Genomic DNA, 16,903 nt, shown 5'->3' with positions numbered 1-16,903 from the left:
CACTATTGTGACAGGAATGCACTGATGCAGGTGGATGTAACAAGGAGGCAGGAATGTACTATCTGATGGAGGAGGGAAATCCAGAGCACTGCCAGGCACCCAGGTATTAATGGGATATGAAGTTAGTGGGGCTATTCCAGGCTTTTTTTAAGGGGCTGAACAGGCAGATCTGCACCAGAAAGCTCAGTCCTGTGTCATAGAGTCATAGATTCTATAGTGAACACATCTGAACAGGCAGATCTGCACCAGAAAGCTCAGTCCTGTGTCATAGAGTCATAGATTCTATAGTGAACACATCTGAACAGGCAGATCTGCACCAGAAAGCTCAGTCCTGTGTCATAGAGTCACAGATTCTATAGTGAACACATCTGAACAGGCAGATCTGCACCAGAAAGCTCAGTCCTGTGTCATAGAGTCACAGATTCTATAGTGAACACATCTGAACAGGCAGATCTGCACCAGAAAGCTCAGTCCTGTGTCATAGAGTCATAGATTCTATAGTGAACACATCTGAACAGGCAGATCTGCACCAGAAAGCTCAGTCCTGCAGTCTCATGCTGATTCAGGGCTCATCATGCCCAGTGCCTTGAGGCTTTCCTATGCATTTCCAAGCAGAAGCCACCTTAAAAATGATGCTCAAGCACCAGGGCCTCTGACACCTGTGGGCAAAGGTGGTCACTCCCTGCAGCAGCCCTGTTCTAGCACAGCATGTAAAGACATTAACCTGTGGTCACACACATCACACCACGATCCCTCTCGTGCCCCTCTGCCTGCTGGGTACCATTCCCTGTGCTCTTGTTGGAGTTGTGACTTATCTCTGGAAGCTGGTGACAAGTAATTCTGCTCAGGATGTTTTTCTTGTCTTCTTGTGTGCTTTGCTGCTTTTGTTTGAGATCTACAACTGGGATTAATCTTGTGAAAGAGCTTTGCAGCAATGTTCATACATGGCTAGGGACTGCACCTGCCACCAGCCTGTGCAGTAGTTTGTGCCCTTGCCCTGACCTGCCACCACCCCAGCTCCAGGACAGCCCTAAGCCATGTCCCACGGTGACAGAGCTCAGTTTCTAGTAGCAGCAATGGCATCTGTGGATAGGGACCAGAGTAGGCACAAGGATGCAGTCCCCCAACACAGACAGGTCTCAGACATTGCTGCTGCCAGTCCATGTCTGTGCTGTGCTCTGGGCACGATGCTGGTTTCTGTGTGAGAAGCTCAGGGGCTCATGATGCTTGGATTGCCTAATTCTGCTGCCAGATCCTCATCTCCAGCCCAGGCTTCACTTCTCATTTCAAACACTCTGAGATGCCAACTGCCAGAAGCAGCATAGAGACCACTCAGAGGACCCTGCAAGATGCTGACCTTTGGTTTGTGGCAGTGAGGAGCAGCTCCAGATAAGGAATGGGTGTTGCTGGCTCAGAAGGAGCCATTTGCACTGCACCTGAGTCTGCTAATGAGAGTGAGGTCTCCCTGTCTCTGTCATCCATCATTCCCCACAATGATCTGTGTTAGCACATCACTTTGTGGCTGTGATGGTGGTTTCAGACTCCCCCCACAATGTTCAGCAGATCAATGGGTTGTGGGACCTGTGCCAGCTCTAAGCCATAGTGTAGAGGAAGACTTGGTCTCTCTCTGTGCCTCAGGTTACTGATCCCAAAGCTGAGTCCAGAATGCAGGGAACAAATGACATGGTCACTGTTTCTTCCAGAAATGTTTTGCACAATTGAACTGCTTAAGATAAAAGCAAAGGGACAGGAATGCTGGACCAGTGTGGGAGATGTTGCTTCTCCCTCTGTCATCCAGAGATACCTCCTTCCACCACACAGGCAGAGCAAGAACTACAGGGACCTGGAGCAAGGCAGGTCATGGCTCTGCAGATGGTTTATGCAGGATCAGGCTGCCAGCAACCATTCCAACCATGATAAGGTGTCTGCCAGCACCCCAAGGACTGTGGCCACATCCTGAGTGGGAAGGCAGTCAAAACCCAAAGCATTCCCTAGATTACCTACACCAGTTCCTCAGTCTCTGTGTCCAAGGTCAGCTCCACTCAAACAGGGCAGAGGAGCTGCCTGAGCACACAGCCAAAGCCTCTCTGTGCCTCTGCACAGCAGCATCCAGCTCCTCTCTCCTGCCCTGTGGGGCTATAGGTGAAAACCCCTCTGACAGGGGCTGCTAACATCACTTGGGGAATTACTTACCTGGCCCAAAGGACACAAGGAGCCCACTGCAGGCAACATGCTGTCAAAAACACAGAGCAGAGAGGAGGTTTGCAGCAGAATTGGGAGACAGATGAGAGAAGCATCCTGTGCTATCCTGGAGCAGTGGAATACTCTACAGCTGCCTCACAGCCCTGTGTCCAGCACCCACCCCTGCAGACAGAGAGGCTCTTTGGGGATGCTGCAGGGCACGTGCCCATCACATTAATTACCCAGAGCTCTGCAGCAGCTGCTTTCTTCCTCCCCTGCACTCAGCCCTCAAAGCACTTGATATGCATCTGGTGGTCGTTAGAGCAGATCTGGTGGCAGGAATAGGTGGTGGTCAGGCTGCAGCCAGATGGGATGTCCTCCAGCAGAAAGGCTGCAATAAGCCTGTTGTCTGCTGCTCAGTGGGTTATACTCAACCTTCTTATGATTTGCACAACTCTGGGTTCTCTTGGCTCATCAGAGTTTGCCTTTTACTTTAAGGAAATCCTTTTTCATCAAGTCTTTCTCATACTCTCAGTAACTTTGTCAGGCAAGACTGGGATTAGGAGTCTGGGGGACAGAGGAGTGCAGATGGGGTTCAGCTTCATCAGTTCAGAGATGCAGCTTGTTGTTGTTCCAGACTGATGTAAATCCCTCAGAACAGAGACATTACTGCAGCTGCTTCTCATTCCTTGCACAGATATTGTGCAAGAAACTGCAGGAAAGCAGTGTCCTGTTGGTAAGCATGGACTTCATATTTGATCCCTCAGGATCTTGATCCTTTCAGTGAGGAACAGTGCCTTGGGCTGTCTAAAGTAAGGGTGAGACTGTTCATGCCTGGCTCCACCAAGTCAGATGATGGCACCAAGCAGCAAAGCTGGAGAGGGCACCTCTGTTGACATCCACTGACCCCTAATCAACCTGGGAACGTGATGGTCCCACCTCTCAGGACCAGCAGGACTGATGGCAGGAACATAGAGACAGCCTGGATCTGGGTAGCACAGAGTGTTTCTTTCTGATGCAGAGCAGTGCAGAGAGCCAGCAGAAGGGCCCAGGAGGTGCTCACCATGCTGATGCACCAGAACTCAGTTTGCCACTCAGCTCCCAGAAGACTCAATATCTCTACCTGATGGGGCAGAAAGTTTGGGGTGTGTGGAGAAGACTTGGACAAGGCTGTAGACAGCAATCCCCTTCCAAACCAGCAGCAGCTCCCTCTCTGAAAACCCCCAGACAGAGGGGTCTGCAGCCCAACCCTGAGCAGCATCCAGCCTCAATGGCATCTGCACCAGGCAGGCAAGGCTGGATGCTCTGCAAGCCTCTTGCAGCCTCTTGGAGATCTCTTCCCCACCCAGCTCTCCTCGGCCCTTTCCCTGCTTTATTCTTCCATCTATTAATACATGGGATGTTACTCAAGCCCACTGATTGTTCTCCCTTTTGTGCTGGGGCAGACAGACGGGCTCCCCAGACAATGGACAGGCTGCACCAATGACTGGGAAAGAGAGGTGGAAGATTTACTGCCAGGAGGTAATTGGCTGGAGGAATTTGAACTTTCTTTGCTTCAGGAACTGCCTCTGTTGTCCTGCCTTGTCAGCAAAGCAGAGCAGGGAGGGTCCTGAGCTCCTGTGACAGGCAGGGTTTGTCTTCAGAGCACCAGCTCCATTCATCAGCCTGAGCCAGAGCCTGAATCTTTGCCCTGTGACTGTTTCAGCCTCTGGGTACAGCTTTACCCCACCTGCTTTCACACTTCTGCTGCCAGATTTCTCAACCACGTCTGGTTGGTGACCCCACTGGCCCTTATTCAGAGCATTAAAATGTCCCAACCCTTCATTTACCCCAACAGCAAGAATAAAAACACCTCCCTGATGCCTTTGATAGTGCCTCAGAACACAGGCAGGCAGCAGCACACAGCAGAGCACACAAGCACGTGGGTGCATGGGGAGGGCAGAGGAAAGGAAAGGTCCCATGGGCTGTGTGGGGGTGAGGAGCTTTGTGATTTCACCTGGAAGAAACACTTCCCCAACTTGCAACTGCCTGCATGACGGTTTTGCAATCACCTCTTGCTGCAGAGTAGGTCTCAGCTGGTCTTTCAATTCTCAGTCCACACTCAGGCATTGCAGCACAGGGAGCTGGAGAGCAGAGCAGAGGGCTGGGGCAGGACAGGAGTGAGATCCCCTTTCAGCACCCAATGTTTCTGCTAATCCACCTGGATATTTGGGCACAGAGTTTGCTCATCTCTGGTCAATGCCAGTGTCATGTCTCCAGCAGCAACTGTAGCACTACCCAGCTCCCAGCAAACAGAAGAGGGCAATTTTGTGCACTTCTTTCCCAGCTGAGGTAGTTCACAGTTGGCCATGCCACAAAGCAGAATGCTTTAAGCTATTTCTTGGGACAGGTTGAATACAATACCAAACCAAACTCCTGTTCCATAAAAGCACCTGCCAAGCCCAGCTCTAAACACAAATCATCTGTAGTGCTGGTCCATCCCAAGCCAGTCCTGCTCCAGAGTGAGTTATTGCCTTCAGCTCCTGCTTGAGCACATTAAATGCATTCAGCCTTGTCATGATGTGATTGTTCCTCCTCTGACTTGTTTTGGTACAGAGCACACCAGCTCCAAGAGAAGTGAGATAAAGAGCAAGGCTTGGACCCTGTGTCCTAAGCAGTTGTTGGGTTATGACATGACTTTCTCCTCTCTGCAGGTGTCTGTTAGGGCTGTTTGCAGTTTTGAAGGCTTTACTGAAGTCTCTTTGCACACCCAGGCTGCACAGGTAGCTCTCTACCTCAACAGCTTCCCACAGTCACAGTGACTGAAGTAGTGCCACAGACCAGATTGAAATAAAGATGCAAAGTGCAAACCTTGAGGGATGCAAAGGACATTCCCTTCCCCAGCACTGCTGGAGCCTGTGCAGGGCTGAACTGGGCAAAGGTTGTGCTCACTGCACCCAGGCAACTGGTGCCTGTGAAAAAACACTACAGTGGGAGCCAGCCCAATGCTCCAAATCCAGATTTGTAGATGGATTAAGAGATTTTAAACTCATTTGAAATCCAAGACAGGCAGCATGAGAGCTTGGTCCTTGCTGGGGAGCTGATGCCCACATAATATGAGTCACATGGGCCCAAGAGGAAAGCCAGAGCTGCTTCTGCTTGAAAACCAGGACAGGCAGGAAAGTTGAAGTGCTGACACTAAATCAGCTCTCTGCTTCCAGGGTTTGGATTCTCATCTGATCCCAGCTGCCCTGGTGTTGCCAAGCTCAGGTTCACCATGTGGTTCTGAAAGTAGCACTTAAATCACTGTGGGGCAATGATGCTCGAGAAGAAACTGCCTCAGTGCATCTCAGCTCACACAGGAGCAGTCACAGGAGCCCACCTTCTCGTGTGTGTGAGCCAGCATTGCAACACAGCTGGCACCAGAGCTGGCTGGGGCAGCCTCAGAGATGCCAGAACTGAGCCTTCCAGCCATTGCAGGCATGGGAACACAGCCTTGGCTCTTTCAGTTGTTTATGACACTGAATTGTCTTTGGTGGTTGGTGGCAGTGGCTGGGAGTGTTTAGAAAGTGCCATTTAAACACACACTTCACAGCACAACCTTTCCAACCCAAATGTGGGAAGTGGCAGCACTGGAGTGTTTCTGGGGACTGTTTCCCAAGACAGAGCACTCCCTTGGTCCCTCCTGCCAGCTCCCAGGCTGACACAGCTCCTTGGCTTGCAGTTTAGAGACCAAGGGGCTGTGCTCATCACTGCATCTGCTGACAGGTTGAGACTGGTGTTTCTCAGTGCAGATGTGCTGCACACACATTGCCCACAGCTTGGGCCTCACATGCACTCTGTGCTTACAGCCCTGTCCAGCCCTCTGTAGCAGTTCAGACCTTGCTGGGATCTGAGCTGCAATCCTGATCACCCCACAGCCAAGCATATGTGAGAGCAGTGGGGATCTACACAGATGCAAGTTAAAGCAAAGCAAACTACAAGAGGGGTCTTTTGGGAGAGCAGAGGCTGAGGAGCAGCTTTGAGGGGGTTCAACAGACCACAGCAGCACTGGGGTAAATGTGACCCAGGGCACAGGGACAGCCCAGGGCACAGGGACAGCCCAGGGCTGGCTGCAGCACAACACTGTGAGCGTGCAGGTGGTAGAGCATTGGTGCTGCATGCAACCAAGATGAAGATGGGGCTTCTCCTAGAGAACAGGAGAGCCTCTGTCCCCAACACAACCTTCCCCTGATAAATCCCACCTGGGTCCTTAACTCTTGGAGATCTGCATGCTTTGTCTTCACAGCACTTTCTAACAAGCATTAGAGAAGCCCTCCCTCTCCATGAGGTCCAGGATTTGGGTGTAAAGCCACCAGCTTGAAACCAGCACATTAAGTGCTCGTTGTCCTTTGACCTAAGGTCTTTTTCTACCATCTGAGTAAGAGAAATCAGGTACCACAGGAGCTAGCAGTGTGCTGTGGGGAATCACAGGCAGGAAGACAGGCTTCTCATGGAAGTTTTTCCAGTGATTACTTGCCAGGAAACCTCTTGAGCTCTTCCAGGAACTGTAGAGGATCTGTTCAGAAGTGCCAGATCAGGTAGAAGCCTCCATACCTTGCTAACTGGGTTCCTCAGCTGCAAGCACTGACATCACATTTGGCAAGTCCAAGAGGTCACATGCAAGGGTAGGTAGTCCATGTAGAAGTCTTCAAATGCCAAGCCCTGCTCCCTCTGCCAGTTCTTTGTGCACTGATCTCTCTCTGACTCTTGAGCCACCTCTCTGTCCTAGCACATGGGTTTTTCAGAGCAGGGCATGCACAGCCCTGCAGAGAACAGCCAGCTTCAAAGCAATGTGCCAGAGAAATACAGAAACTCATCCTCTTTCCATCAGGGGGAGATGGGGAACAGCTGTTCAGGCAATGCCTCCTGAGTATGAGAGCAAGCACAGCCCAGCACCAAGACCAGGGCTCCCATGGGGCTGTAGACCTTCCCCACAGTGGCATTGTCTGCACCCCACAGGCTCCTATGCTGCTAACTTGCTTGTGAGCAGCAAATTGATCCAAGGAAAACAGGTTTTTTTCTCTGAAAAGACAAGATTCCTAAAGCAAAAAGTGCTCTTCATCAAATGCAAAAGTCTCCAGGAGACACACAGATGTGGCTGGATTTGTTGAATGAAAACATCCTGGAGCTGTTTGGAGCTGAAGGGCAGGAGCTTTGCTTCACTTTGGGTTTCATTTTACTCATGATTTCTCCAAATTCAGCCTCAGGTCACTACGTGCAGGTGCTGTCTGTCATGAAACACTGCATTGTCATGGCTGGGCTTTTAGTGAATGAAAGGTTTTGATGTCAGCACAAAGCATCTCAATCAGCTATTCTGACATTTTCAACTACAATTACATCAGGATTTGTCCCTTGTAAAATGTTTCCACATTTTGCCTACTTCTCCCAGTTAGGGATAGACACAAACTCCACAGGGATTCAGTGGTGCATCCCCTACAGCCCTCTAGTTGACATGTACTGCTTTATTTGCTAGTCTCAGGTCCTTGGGATGAGATTCAAAGGGAGGATGTGGCTGACAGGGGTTGCACATGTCCCTCACATGCAGCTGGAAGCATGTCTATGGCATATGTGTGCAAACCACACTAGGTTCACCCCAATCACCCCTCCTCAAAGGAAAAGCAGAGCTTGCAGCAAGTGCTGAGCCAGGCATGGGTATTGAGCTGTAGTCTGAAAGCCAGTCCTGGTCAAGGACATACTCAGGAAGCACTTGGGTCACAGGAGTTTGTCCACAGGGGAAGGCTGGCCAGCTGAACACTGGCATCCAGCACAACCAGGCTTGTGAAAACTCACCAAAGAGCCACTGCAAGCAAGAAGACAAAGACTTTCAAGAACCTCTTTCTGTGTTATCCTCAAATTGGCTGCCCCTCATTCCTCAGGTCTGAGGAATCTGCAGGCCAGATGATCAGTGCCCATCGTGCTCATCAGCTCTGTCCAGCCAGACAACCACCTCCTCCTGCCTCAGCACAGCACAAGTGTCATCATTCAGACCCTCCTCTGGCACTAGGGCAGTTGCAGCCAGGAGACTGAGCCTGTGAGGAAGATCTTTAGCAGCACATGCAGCAAGATTCACATTTTGCCTTTTTGGATGAAAAGCTCTCACACTCAGATCCAAACTCCCTCCCTGCCCCACAGCACAGTGGCTTCTGGAGGCAGCTCCTTGCTGCTTCTCAGCCCAGTGCTCTGCCCTTCTCCCCAGCCCTGGCTCTGCACCCCACACCTTCCCGTCTCCTTTGCCCTTACCCTGGCAGACCCTGTGGGACTGGGATGAGGTGGAATTCCCTGGCAGCCCTGACCTCACAGATGGTTTCTAAATGTTATTTCCTCTTGTTTTCACATCAGCCACTCCCAGGGGCAGAAACGCATCAGTCCTGTGCTCAGCCCCATTCTGCTCCCGTGCATGGAGATGGGGCAGCTAAGGAGCAGCCAGAGCAGCAGGAGCATTGTGCTCTCTGTGTGTCTCTGCTGCTCCCAGACTTCTAAAGACCTGCCAGTGAAGGGATGGGCTTAATCTCAGCCTGGAAAACTGGCCTTGGCTAAGCCTTTATTATTGAAACAGTGTGGAGATCTCGGATAGGGCCTACACATGGGGGATGATCTAAGATGCCTGATCTATTTTCAAACATGGAGAGGTGGGAGTAGAAACACGTTCTGCTCTTGCCTATTGCAGTGATCTGGGCTAGAAGCAGGGCTGGTGCCTCCACATACGGTGGAATGCAAACGAGCCCTTACTGCTTTGATCTCTTTATCTTCCCTTTCTCCTTTATGGAGACTACCTTGAGTGTAGTTTGCAACCTGCAGGCTTTTAGGAAAAGATTTCAGCTGGTTCTGTGGCTCCAAGTCCCATTCTCTGTCAGCCTCAGCTTTACCCCAAGCAATCCAGGCATTCTGTGGTGACCTCGGAGATTTCCAGATAAAGAGGAAAGGAGATAACAAGAACCTTTATGAATCACTCTGGTATAATCTGAAGAATTTCTAAACCCATCATTTATTGCCTTTGGGCTTCTTTTCTAAAGGTGGATTGGACGTTTTGCTAATGAGAGTGGCCAGGAGATAGGCAGAGACTTTGCTCATCTCCTGCTGATTTCAGAGACAAGAGTGGCTCGTGCCTTGCAACAGCTGCTCTAGTGTTGGACCTTTCCAGGAGAAGGACTGGGATTTTGGTCTGCTTTGTACAGCTCCCCCAGGAATCAGACTGTTGGATTTGGGAGGCCCTGAATGCTGTAATTGTGCAATTAATTAATCAAGGACAGCAAGTCATTAGCTTCTCCCCACAACCAGTAACAATTCCTGCTCAGCTGCCTGAGTGTAAGGAAGGTCTTTTTTTACAGTCCAGGAGCCCATGTCTTCAGCAGCACCACTGAGAGGCTGAGCCCATGCTGGGAAGGGAGCACGTGAATGTCCTGAACATCTTGAAAACTGCAAAGATGTTCATACAGTGGAGTCACTTAGGGCCTAAGATAGCCCCCATGTGAGCTTCTCAGTGGCCTCCTGTAGGCTCAACACCTGATAACACTCAGATATGTCCTTTGAGATGACCTTGCCTCCTTACAAAAGAGGACCACAAGGTCCATTTCCCTAAATACTGAAAATCCTGCCCAGTGGCTTGGCCAATGTCATCACTTCCAGCTGCTGCCACGTGCACAGGGTTTTACTGAGGTGTGAGAGAAGGCAGAAGCCCATAAAATACCCCACTGCCCCTTGAACATCGCCCTGAGCTTGCAGAAACCTTGTAGATCAAAGATCTGCTTGAAGGCAGCTCCTTCCCTCTGCTCTCATGGTGGGAGGACACGGGCTTCTCATCATGCTGAGCAACAAAGGGACCCATGGAGAGCTCCTCAGGGCATTGAAGATAGTGATCAAACCCTTTGGAGTACAGAGATGGCTGGGGAATGTCTTCTCCCAGCCATAGCCAGGAGCTGCTCTTCCTATATGAAATCTCCTGGTCCTGGCTCCCAGGTCTGCCCGTTGTGCACTCTGCAGATCTTGAGCCAGGTGCAATGTCTGGCTCTGAAGGAAAACACACTGGGCCTCAGTCAAAACTGTATCACTGCAGAGTTCAGCTTCAAACCCTCCTGACTGAGTGGCCACAATCCCATTGTTTTCCTCTAGTAGGGCCTCAACCTGTTTTGCTTTAGGACTGTTGACTTCTGCTTGTGTGAGTTCACATCAGAGTGCACCTCTGGGGTAACACTTTGCTTGTAGCCTGGGGAGAAGTCTATCAGGAGCTTTGGGGGTGACAGGCAGTGTTCATCTCTCCCCAGTTTTATGGGGAGCTCTTAGACACCTCGAGTTTGTGTGAGATGCATCCATCCCCCTGTCCCCAGAGGTACATTCTGGGGATATTGCTTAGGCCAACCTTGGGCAAGTATCCCAGGGTGCCTTTCATACCAACCCACGTATTGTAGCATAAAAAGACCCCTTTTGACCTAAGAGCACACACTTCTACAAGCTCCCCCAGCTGCCGTCACCAGAGCTGAGTCTGCTGGGACTGTGCTGCTTCCCTCAGGTCCATCCATGGCTCCATGTGTCAGAGCACCAGCACCACAACCTGCATCCCACCTGCCCAAACAATTATGCCAAAGAGGAACTCCTTTGATCTTTAAAGCTCAATATCATCCCTGAACTCAAAAACCCTGTGGTAACCATCTCTTAGTGCTGGCAGAGAGCATGGCAGACAGTTCTAGTGAGGTACCCAAAGCATGGTGTGTGTCACATCATTTTTGGGTAAGGAAGATCTCAGCTAATCAGTGAATAATCAAAGGTTGTTCATGAAAGAGGGCGACATCAAAGCAAATCATTTAAGGAACCCCTCGAGGGCCAGAGGAGTTGTAAGGTCTGAGGCTGAATCACATGAGCTCAGTTTCCATGAACTGTGTCTCAGTTTTCCTGCAGGTACAAGTTAGAAATGCTTACAATAAATGGTTAGAATTAGTTGGGGAAGGGGGAGGGAGGGGAGGGGGAGGATGTTAAATCACACTAATTATATCCGTGATGGCTTTGGTGCAGTGCCATTTGAAAGCACAGGTAATTTCAACACCTCATGCAAGAGGCCTCAAAAGGCATTTCTTCGTGGGTAAATGAGGGTGATAGCAGAGCACTTTCAGTTCCAGGAGCAGTTCATGGTGCTGTCAGCATTTCAGACCACAGCCATGCAAAATGATCTGACAGCGAAGGGTTTCCTGCTCTCATTTGAGAGCTCACAGAGAGGACAGTGAGTGTGCAAGCAGGAGCTCAGGAGCTCTGGAAGAGGAAAGGGATGTGTCACAGTGCATCAATGCAGTGCAGCCTCATGAACTCCAAGGCAGGAATCCACACAGTTGCTCTGCTGCTCCCACAGCACAAGCTTGGCTGAAGCTGCAGCACCCCATTTCCCATTTTCCTGACTGCTTCCAGAGCTGAAAGGGTTTTGGGATCTGGATTGTGTCCTTTGTGTGTTTCTGTGATGCCTGCTATGGTACAGGCCCTAGCTTTGGAGTGTTTTTTCCAGTGCAAAGGACAGCAGCCATGCTTAGATCTGAGGGACCCAAGCCTTGACTCCACTGCATGCTAGTCACACAAGAGAGAGCTATTTTGGAAAGTCCAAGTCATTCACAGAGCTGAGAAAGGTCAGAGAAGTCCCCAATCCACTTAGTCCATGAACCCCTGACCCTTCTGACAGATGTTGCTGAAAAAGAACTAAGGTTCAGAACAACAATGTTCAAAACTAACTCAAAGTGGCTGGCTGAAGTAACCACCCCCAAACACTTGCAGAGATAAACAGCTGCCCTGATGACTCTCACAGGAAGCATTTCCACTCTTGCATGCCCTGGGATTGTACACAACACAAGAAACTTTACTAAAGGGAAAGCATGAGCTTGTGAAAACACAGCAACAAGTCAACATCTTCACATGAGTAATAAGGCAACTATTTACTCCCACAACAATCCTGTGCCTCAGCTTTCACACAAGCATGGACAACCTGTGGAGAAACATCTCACACCTCAGTGGCTGGAAAAATCCCTGGGTCCAGCACTCTGCTCAGAAAGATCATTTCCAGCCCTTGGAGGAGCTTGTTCTTCCTTCACAGCCTCTGTCCTTGCACCATCTCCTCTATGCTGTCCTCACACCATGCCCAGCCATGGAACTCCACCACACCAAGCTTTTGAGGAGCTGTTTGGGGCCTCTGTGGATATCATACTGGGGAGTTAACGCTGAAGCTGAATTGTTGGCACCATCTTTGCCATCAGGCAGCAGCCTGCTACCAGGGTTTGCTCTATGAGCCTCCCCTTTTCAGTGCTGGGAGTGTAGATGTGATGTGTTCAAGTCCCACAGGGCTGCAAACCTCCAGGGTCTCCAGTCACCTGGAGTATCAGTGAGCTTTGGCTAAAATGACCCCAAATGTTTCCCATGCAATAGCCTTGCAAATCAAGGCTGGATTCTTTCTTCACTGCCCCAAGAGATGGTGGGACAGAGCTCCTTTCCCCAGAGCTGTCCATGGACAGGGGTGCAAGAGGGTGAGAGAGAAGGGATCAGGGTGTTTAAAGAAAAGCCATGAAACGTGGAGCTGTGGGGCTGTCAGTGATGGGGTAATGGCATTTCCCCTCTCCCTTTTAGATTTCCTCAGAAACCAGGGTATTTTGTCCCTCTTCAGGCATCAAAACATCTTTGACCTCCCTATTACAACCAGCCAGAAGTGCCATGCTGCTGGATAGGATGGATGCTGGGGGTCTGTTCCTGCCCACAACCCCTGCCCACCTGGGAAAGGGCCAGGCAGCCAAAACGAGCTCAATGAAGCTGGAAAAGTGTCTCCTGCAGTGAACAAGGTGTATTCCCCACACTGCCAGCAGAAGGCAACTTGAGGAGTATGCCTTGGAGTCTCAAGGAGATCTGGGAGGGTTCAGATCCGTGTTTTGTTTCACAGTCCCTCATTTTAAGTTACTTCTCATTATTTTTACATTGTCTCCCAACATGTCAAAACATCAGACTGATTCATTACAACACAAACAGGAGACACTTTGATGTAGGGAGAAGAAGCTGTTCCAGTGGGTGCTAAGTAGCAACTGCCCTTAGGGAGTTAAAAGTAAAAATAGAAGCAGCACAAAATAGTATTTTAACCCTTCTCTTGTATCCTGGGATGATGCAAAGGCAGGATGAAGCATCACACACACAGCTGGATGCAGCATCACACACACAGCTGGATGCAGCATCACACACACAGCAGTGGAGAGCTTTTTGCATCCATTCTGGCAACAGAACTTGGATTCTCATAGGTCTGTTGGGGATTTGGGTTTCACCACTTCTTTGGAAAGGAGAAAGTTATAAAGCAAAACAATCAAGCCACAAACTTTGCCAGGAGCATCTTCAAATAGGGCTGAGGAAACTGCTGGGGTTTGCTACAGGACACATCCCCAGAGAAAGTGTAGAGGTAGGTTTTAGACTCTCTCTAGGTGTAACCTGCCTCCACCAATGGCAAATAGAGCTGGACAGAGAGTGAGGGGATGGAGAAGGGGTTGTGGAAAGTGGTGCAAAATTAAGCAGCCTACAGCCCAAATTGTGTGAAGGCTCTTTACCAGCAGAATTCAGGCAGTTTCTCACTGAAGAACACAAAGGAACCTCAGTAATATTTTTAACAAACCCATTTTCTACTGAAGCCCAAAGCCAGGAAAAGACTTTTCCAACTGAAATGATTGTGTGACTTTTCTCTTTCATGCTTCAATCCTTGTCCTTGGCATAAGCCTCCTCCCTCCCTGCATTTGCCCAACACCAGCACAGATCCCCACTGTCATTGCAGAGAGGGGGCACATCCTTCCTCAGGCTCACAAGTCTGTGAGCACACACAGAGCCTGGCATTGGGGTTTACTCCATGCAAACCACAGCATGATTGACCAGAGGTTTCTGTCTTTCTTCCCCACTAGAGACCTGAGCATGAACAACATCAGCCAGCTGCAGCCCAACACCCTCCGTCACCTGCGCTTCTTGGAGGAGCTGTAAGTACAGAGTGGGCACAGCATGGTCAAGGAGGGAGGGGACACTGCAGAGGGGGACACTGCAGAGGGGGGACTGTGGCTCTGGGAGCAACCCCCAGTGATGTCACTGCAGCTACAGGCTGACACTTCACGCTGGGAGAGGCTTTATTTGCTACTCTAGCTTAAGGAGTTGACTGAGGTCATTACCTTTAGAGGCTGAGATGTGCCAAAAGCCAAATGAAAAGAGGATTCAAACCATCACACAAATAAATCAAGACCATGCCCTGGAGCAGAACCAGCAAACAGGGAGCTTCATTCACACTTCTGCACCCAGAGTCCCTCTCTCAGCCTCTTGCAGCCCAGAGACACATTAGCTCTCAGGCACTTTGCAGTTCAGATGGCAATGAGCCTGAGTTGCTGAAAGCCCCCCAAATGTGCCTCAGAGGTTGGGGGGTGCCATGGTGCAGCAACATGCTGTGTGGTGGGAGCAGACACCCTCAGACACGGCAGCAATCACAGTCCTGGGGAGTGGCACAGGGCTGTGTGTCAGGGAAGGAGTGGCCCCACTTCAGAAAGGGTGAAAAATTAACCACCAGCAATAGAAACCACTGGAATCCCTTTGGGAGCCCCAAAAAATGGGAGCCTGGGGGGTAGAGTATTGAGGTTGGTCATTTCTGCATGGGTGAATTGCACCTGTATGCTCTGATTCCATTTGACCATGAGAAATACCTCCAGGTGTTATTCTCATGCCCTTGCTCCTTTCAGCACAATGGCTCCTGGTGGAAAACACAGCTTCTTCCCAACACTTTCATTACATTGCATGAAACACTAATATTAGCTCTGCATCTGATGCATGTGATGTAAACTTGCTGTAGAGATAACACCACAGTGTGATCCAAATGAAACACTTTGACTGGGCTGAATCAGTCCCAGCAGATACTGCAACAGAGAGTGACCTTTCAAAACCAGTATTTTTCCAAGAAGTCAGAATTTCCTGTGAAATAAGTGTTTGCATGACCCTGAAAAGCAGCATTTTCATCTCCCTGTGCTGTGGGGTGATGCTGGATCATCAGCATCCCAGTGCAGGGCTGGGCACGGGCTGCGGTGCTGAGCTCGGGCTGCAGTGCTGAGCTCACACAGCCCCTGCCCTGTGCTCACACAGGCTCCACTCTCATGGGCAAGAGCCCTGTCTGTGTGTTTAGAGAAGAGTTTGCAGATGAGACTGTATGTGGGCACTGGTATGTAAAGACAAACTGGCTTCTCTGACCATTTGGTCTTGACCAGCTGCCGATGTTCATTGTTCTCATAAAAGGTCAAATCTCATCATTATCAGATCACAGTCTGTGGTTTTCACTTCACATGGTCTTGCAACTCATCCTCACCTGTCTCTAGTTTCTATTTGTTAGACTTGTAAGGCCTCCAAGCCCTTCACCTCCCCTCCTCATTAAGCATTCCCACACTGAGCAGGAGCAATACTTTGACCCTTCTTTAGCTTTGCAGCTCAGGCTCCCCACACCAGCTGGGTTGTCCAAGCCCTCACATCCATCTTGCAACTCGTCTCTTTCCACTTTGTTAACATCTGTGTTGAAGTGTGGACACCCAAAAAAGCATTCACTGGGGGTGCTACAGCTTTTCACACGTGCTCTGTTGTACACAATTAACAGTTGTCTGGCTGTGTCCTGATCACATGTCAGGTACAAACAGAACAGTCTCAACCAGCAATGAATAAATATTCACAGGCTCCAAAAAAGCCAGCATGGCACAGCCAAAAATAATTGTGAATTAAACAGATGAAGGGGAAAAAATTAAACAGGAAAATCTGAAGAGTAACTGGAAGTTGTTAGAGAACATTTTACTCGAGGGTTCAAAATGCCACAAGCCCTCATTCAGAGAGCAGAGGTATTCTGGCTAGGAAAGAACATCCCAGCCAGGAGAACAAATGGAAACTGCAGCATTATATATCTACATGTACCCAGGCTGCTGCTTAAATTTGATAGCAATGAGACAGCAATCCTGTCTGTGGAGATCAAACAATAGGAAACCAAGCAAGGAAGGATCCTTGTATGTCATCAGGAATTAAAAGTGATTCTTCCAACAGCAACATCTAGACAAGGACAGTGTCTACATTATTCATAGACCTGTCATCAGCCAGCAGTGTAACTTGCCTGGCATTTCCCCTGCTCTTTTCACTTACACCTTTACCAAACTTCCATCCCAAACACTACATCAGGACCGTGACATTCAGGGATCTCCCTGTGCCAGGAGGCACACAAGAACCAAGCAAACAAATCCTCCCTGTTTACACACCCTCAGTGGAACTTTGTTCAGGTTGCACAGCTCAAATCTCTGCAGGTTTCCTCTACCCACAACCTGGGTTAAGCATAGCACATGTCTGTGTCCCCATGGAAGAGCTGCTGGAGGATGCTCAGGGAGCAAAGGGCAGATGGGCCCTGAGCAAGGAGGGACAATCCCAGCAGCTCCATGGCAGCGTCTCTGGGGAGGGTGAAGACCTGCCTGACCTCCAGGCAGAGAAGGGTTGACAGGGAGGACTCTGCTGCACCCCATCCTTGCTGCAAGTGCTTGGGAAGCTTTTCAACAGGGATTTTGGGTGACCTTTCAGCCCCAGCCTGCCTCACACACTGTTATGTTCCCTGTTACACCCTTGATAAGCTGAGTAACAGGCTGGAGCAACTGAAGACAAACTTCAGCTCAAGGTGAAGCCAAACTGACATTCTGGGGCTTTGGTCTATCAAAAG

At 49.9% G+C, this 16,903-nt stretch overlaps 1 protein-coding gene across 1 annotated transcript in view; it reads left to right on the top strand.

The window, feature by feature from the left end:
* LGR6 (leucine rich repeat containing G protein-coupled receptor 6) overlaps window positions 1-16,903 on the top strand; it is a 104,347-nt gene that overhangs the window by 20,075 nt on the left and 67,369 nt on the right. Inside the window, exon 2 of the mRNA XM_062013880.1 lies at window positions 14,097-14,168. Within this exon, the coding sequence (XP_061869864.1) occupies window positions 14,097-14,168 (72 nt within the window). The remainder of the gene's footprint in view (window positions 1-14,096; window positions 14,169-16,903) is intronic.

This window comes from Colius striatus, chromosome 22 (assembly GCF_028858725.1).
Source record: "Colius striatus isolate bColStr4 chromosome 22, bColStr4.1.hap1, whole genome shotgun sequence".
NCBI lineage: Eukaryota > Metazoa > Chordata > Aves > Coliiformes > Coliidae > Colius > Colius striatus.
This window is presented reverse-complemented; position numbering and strand designations above follow the sequence as displayed.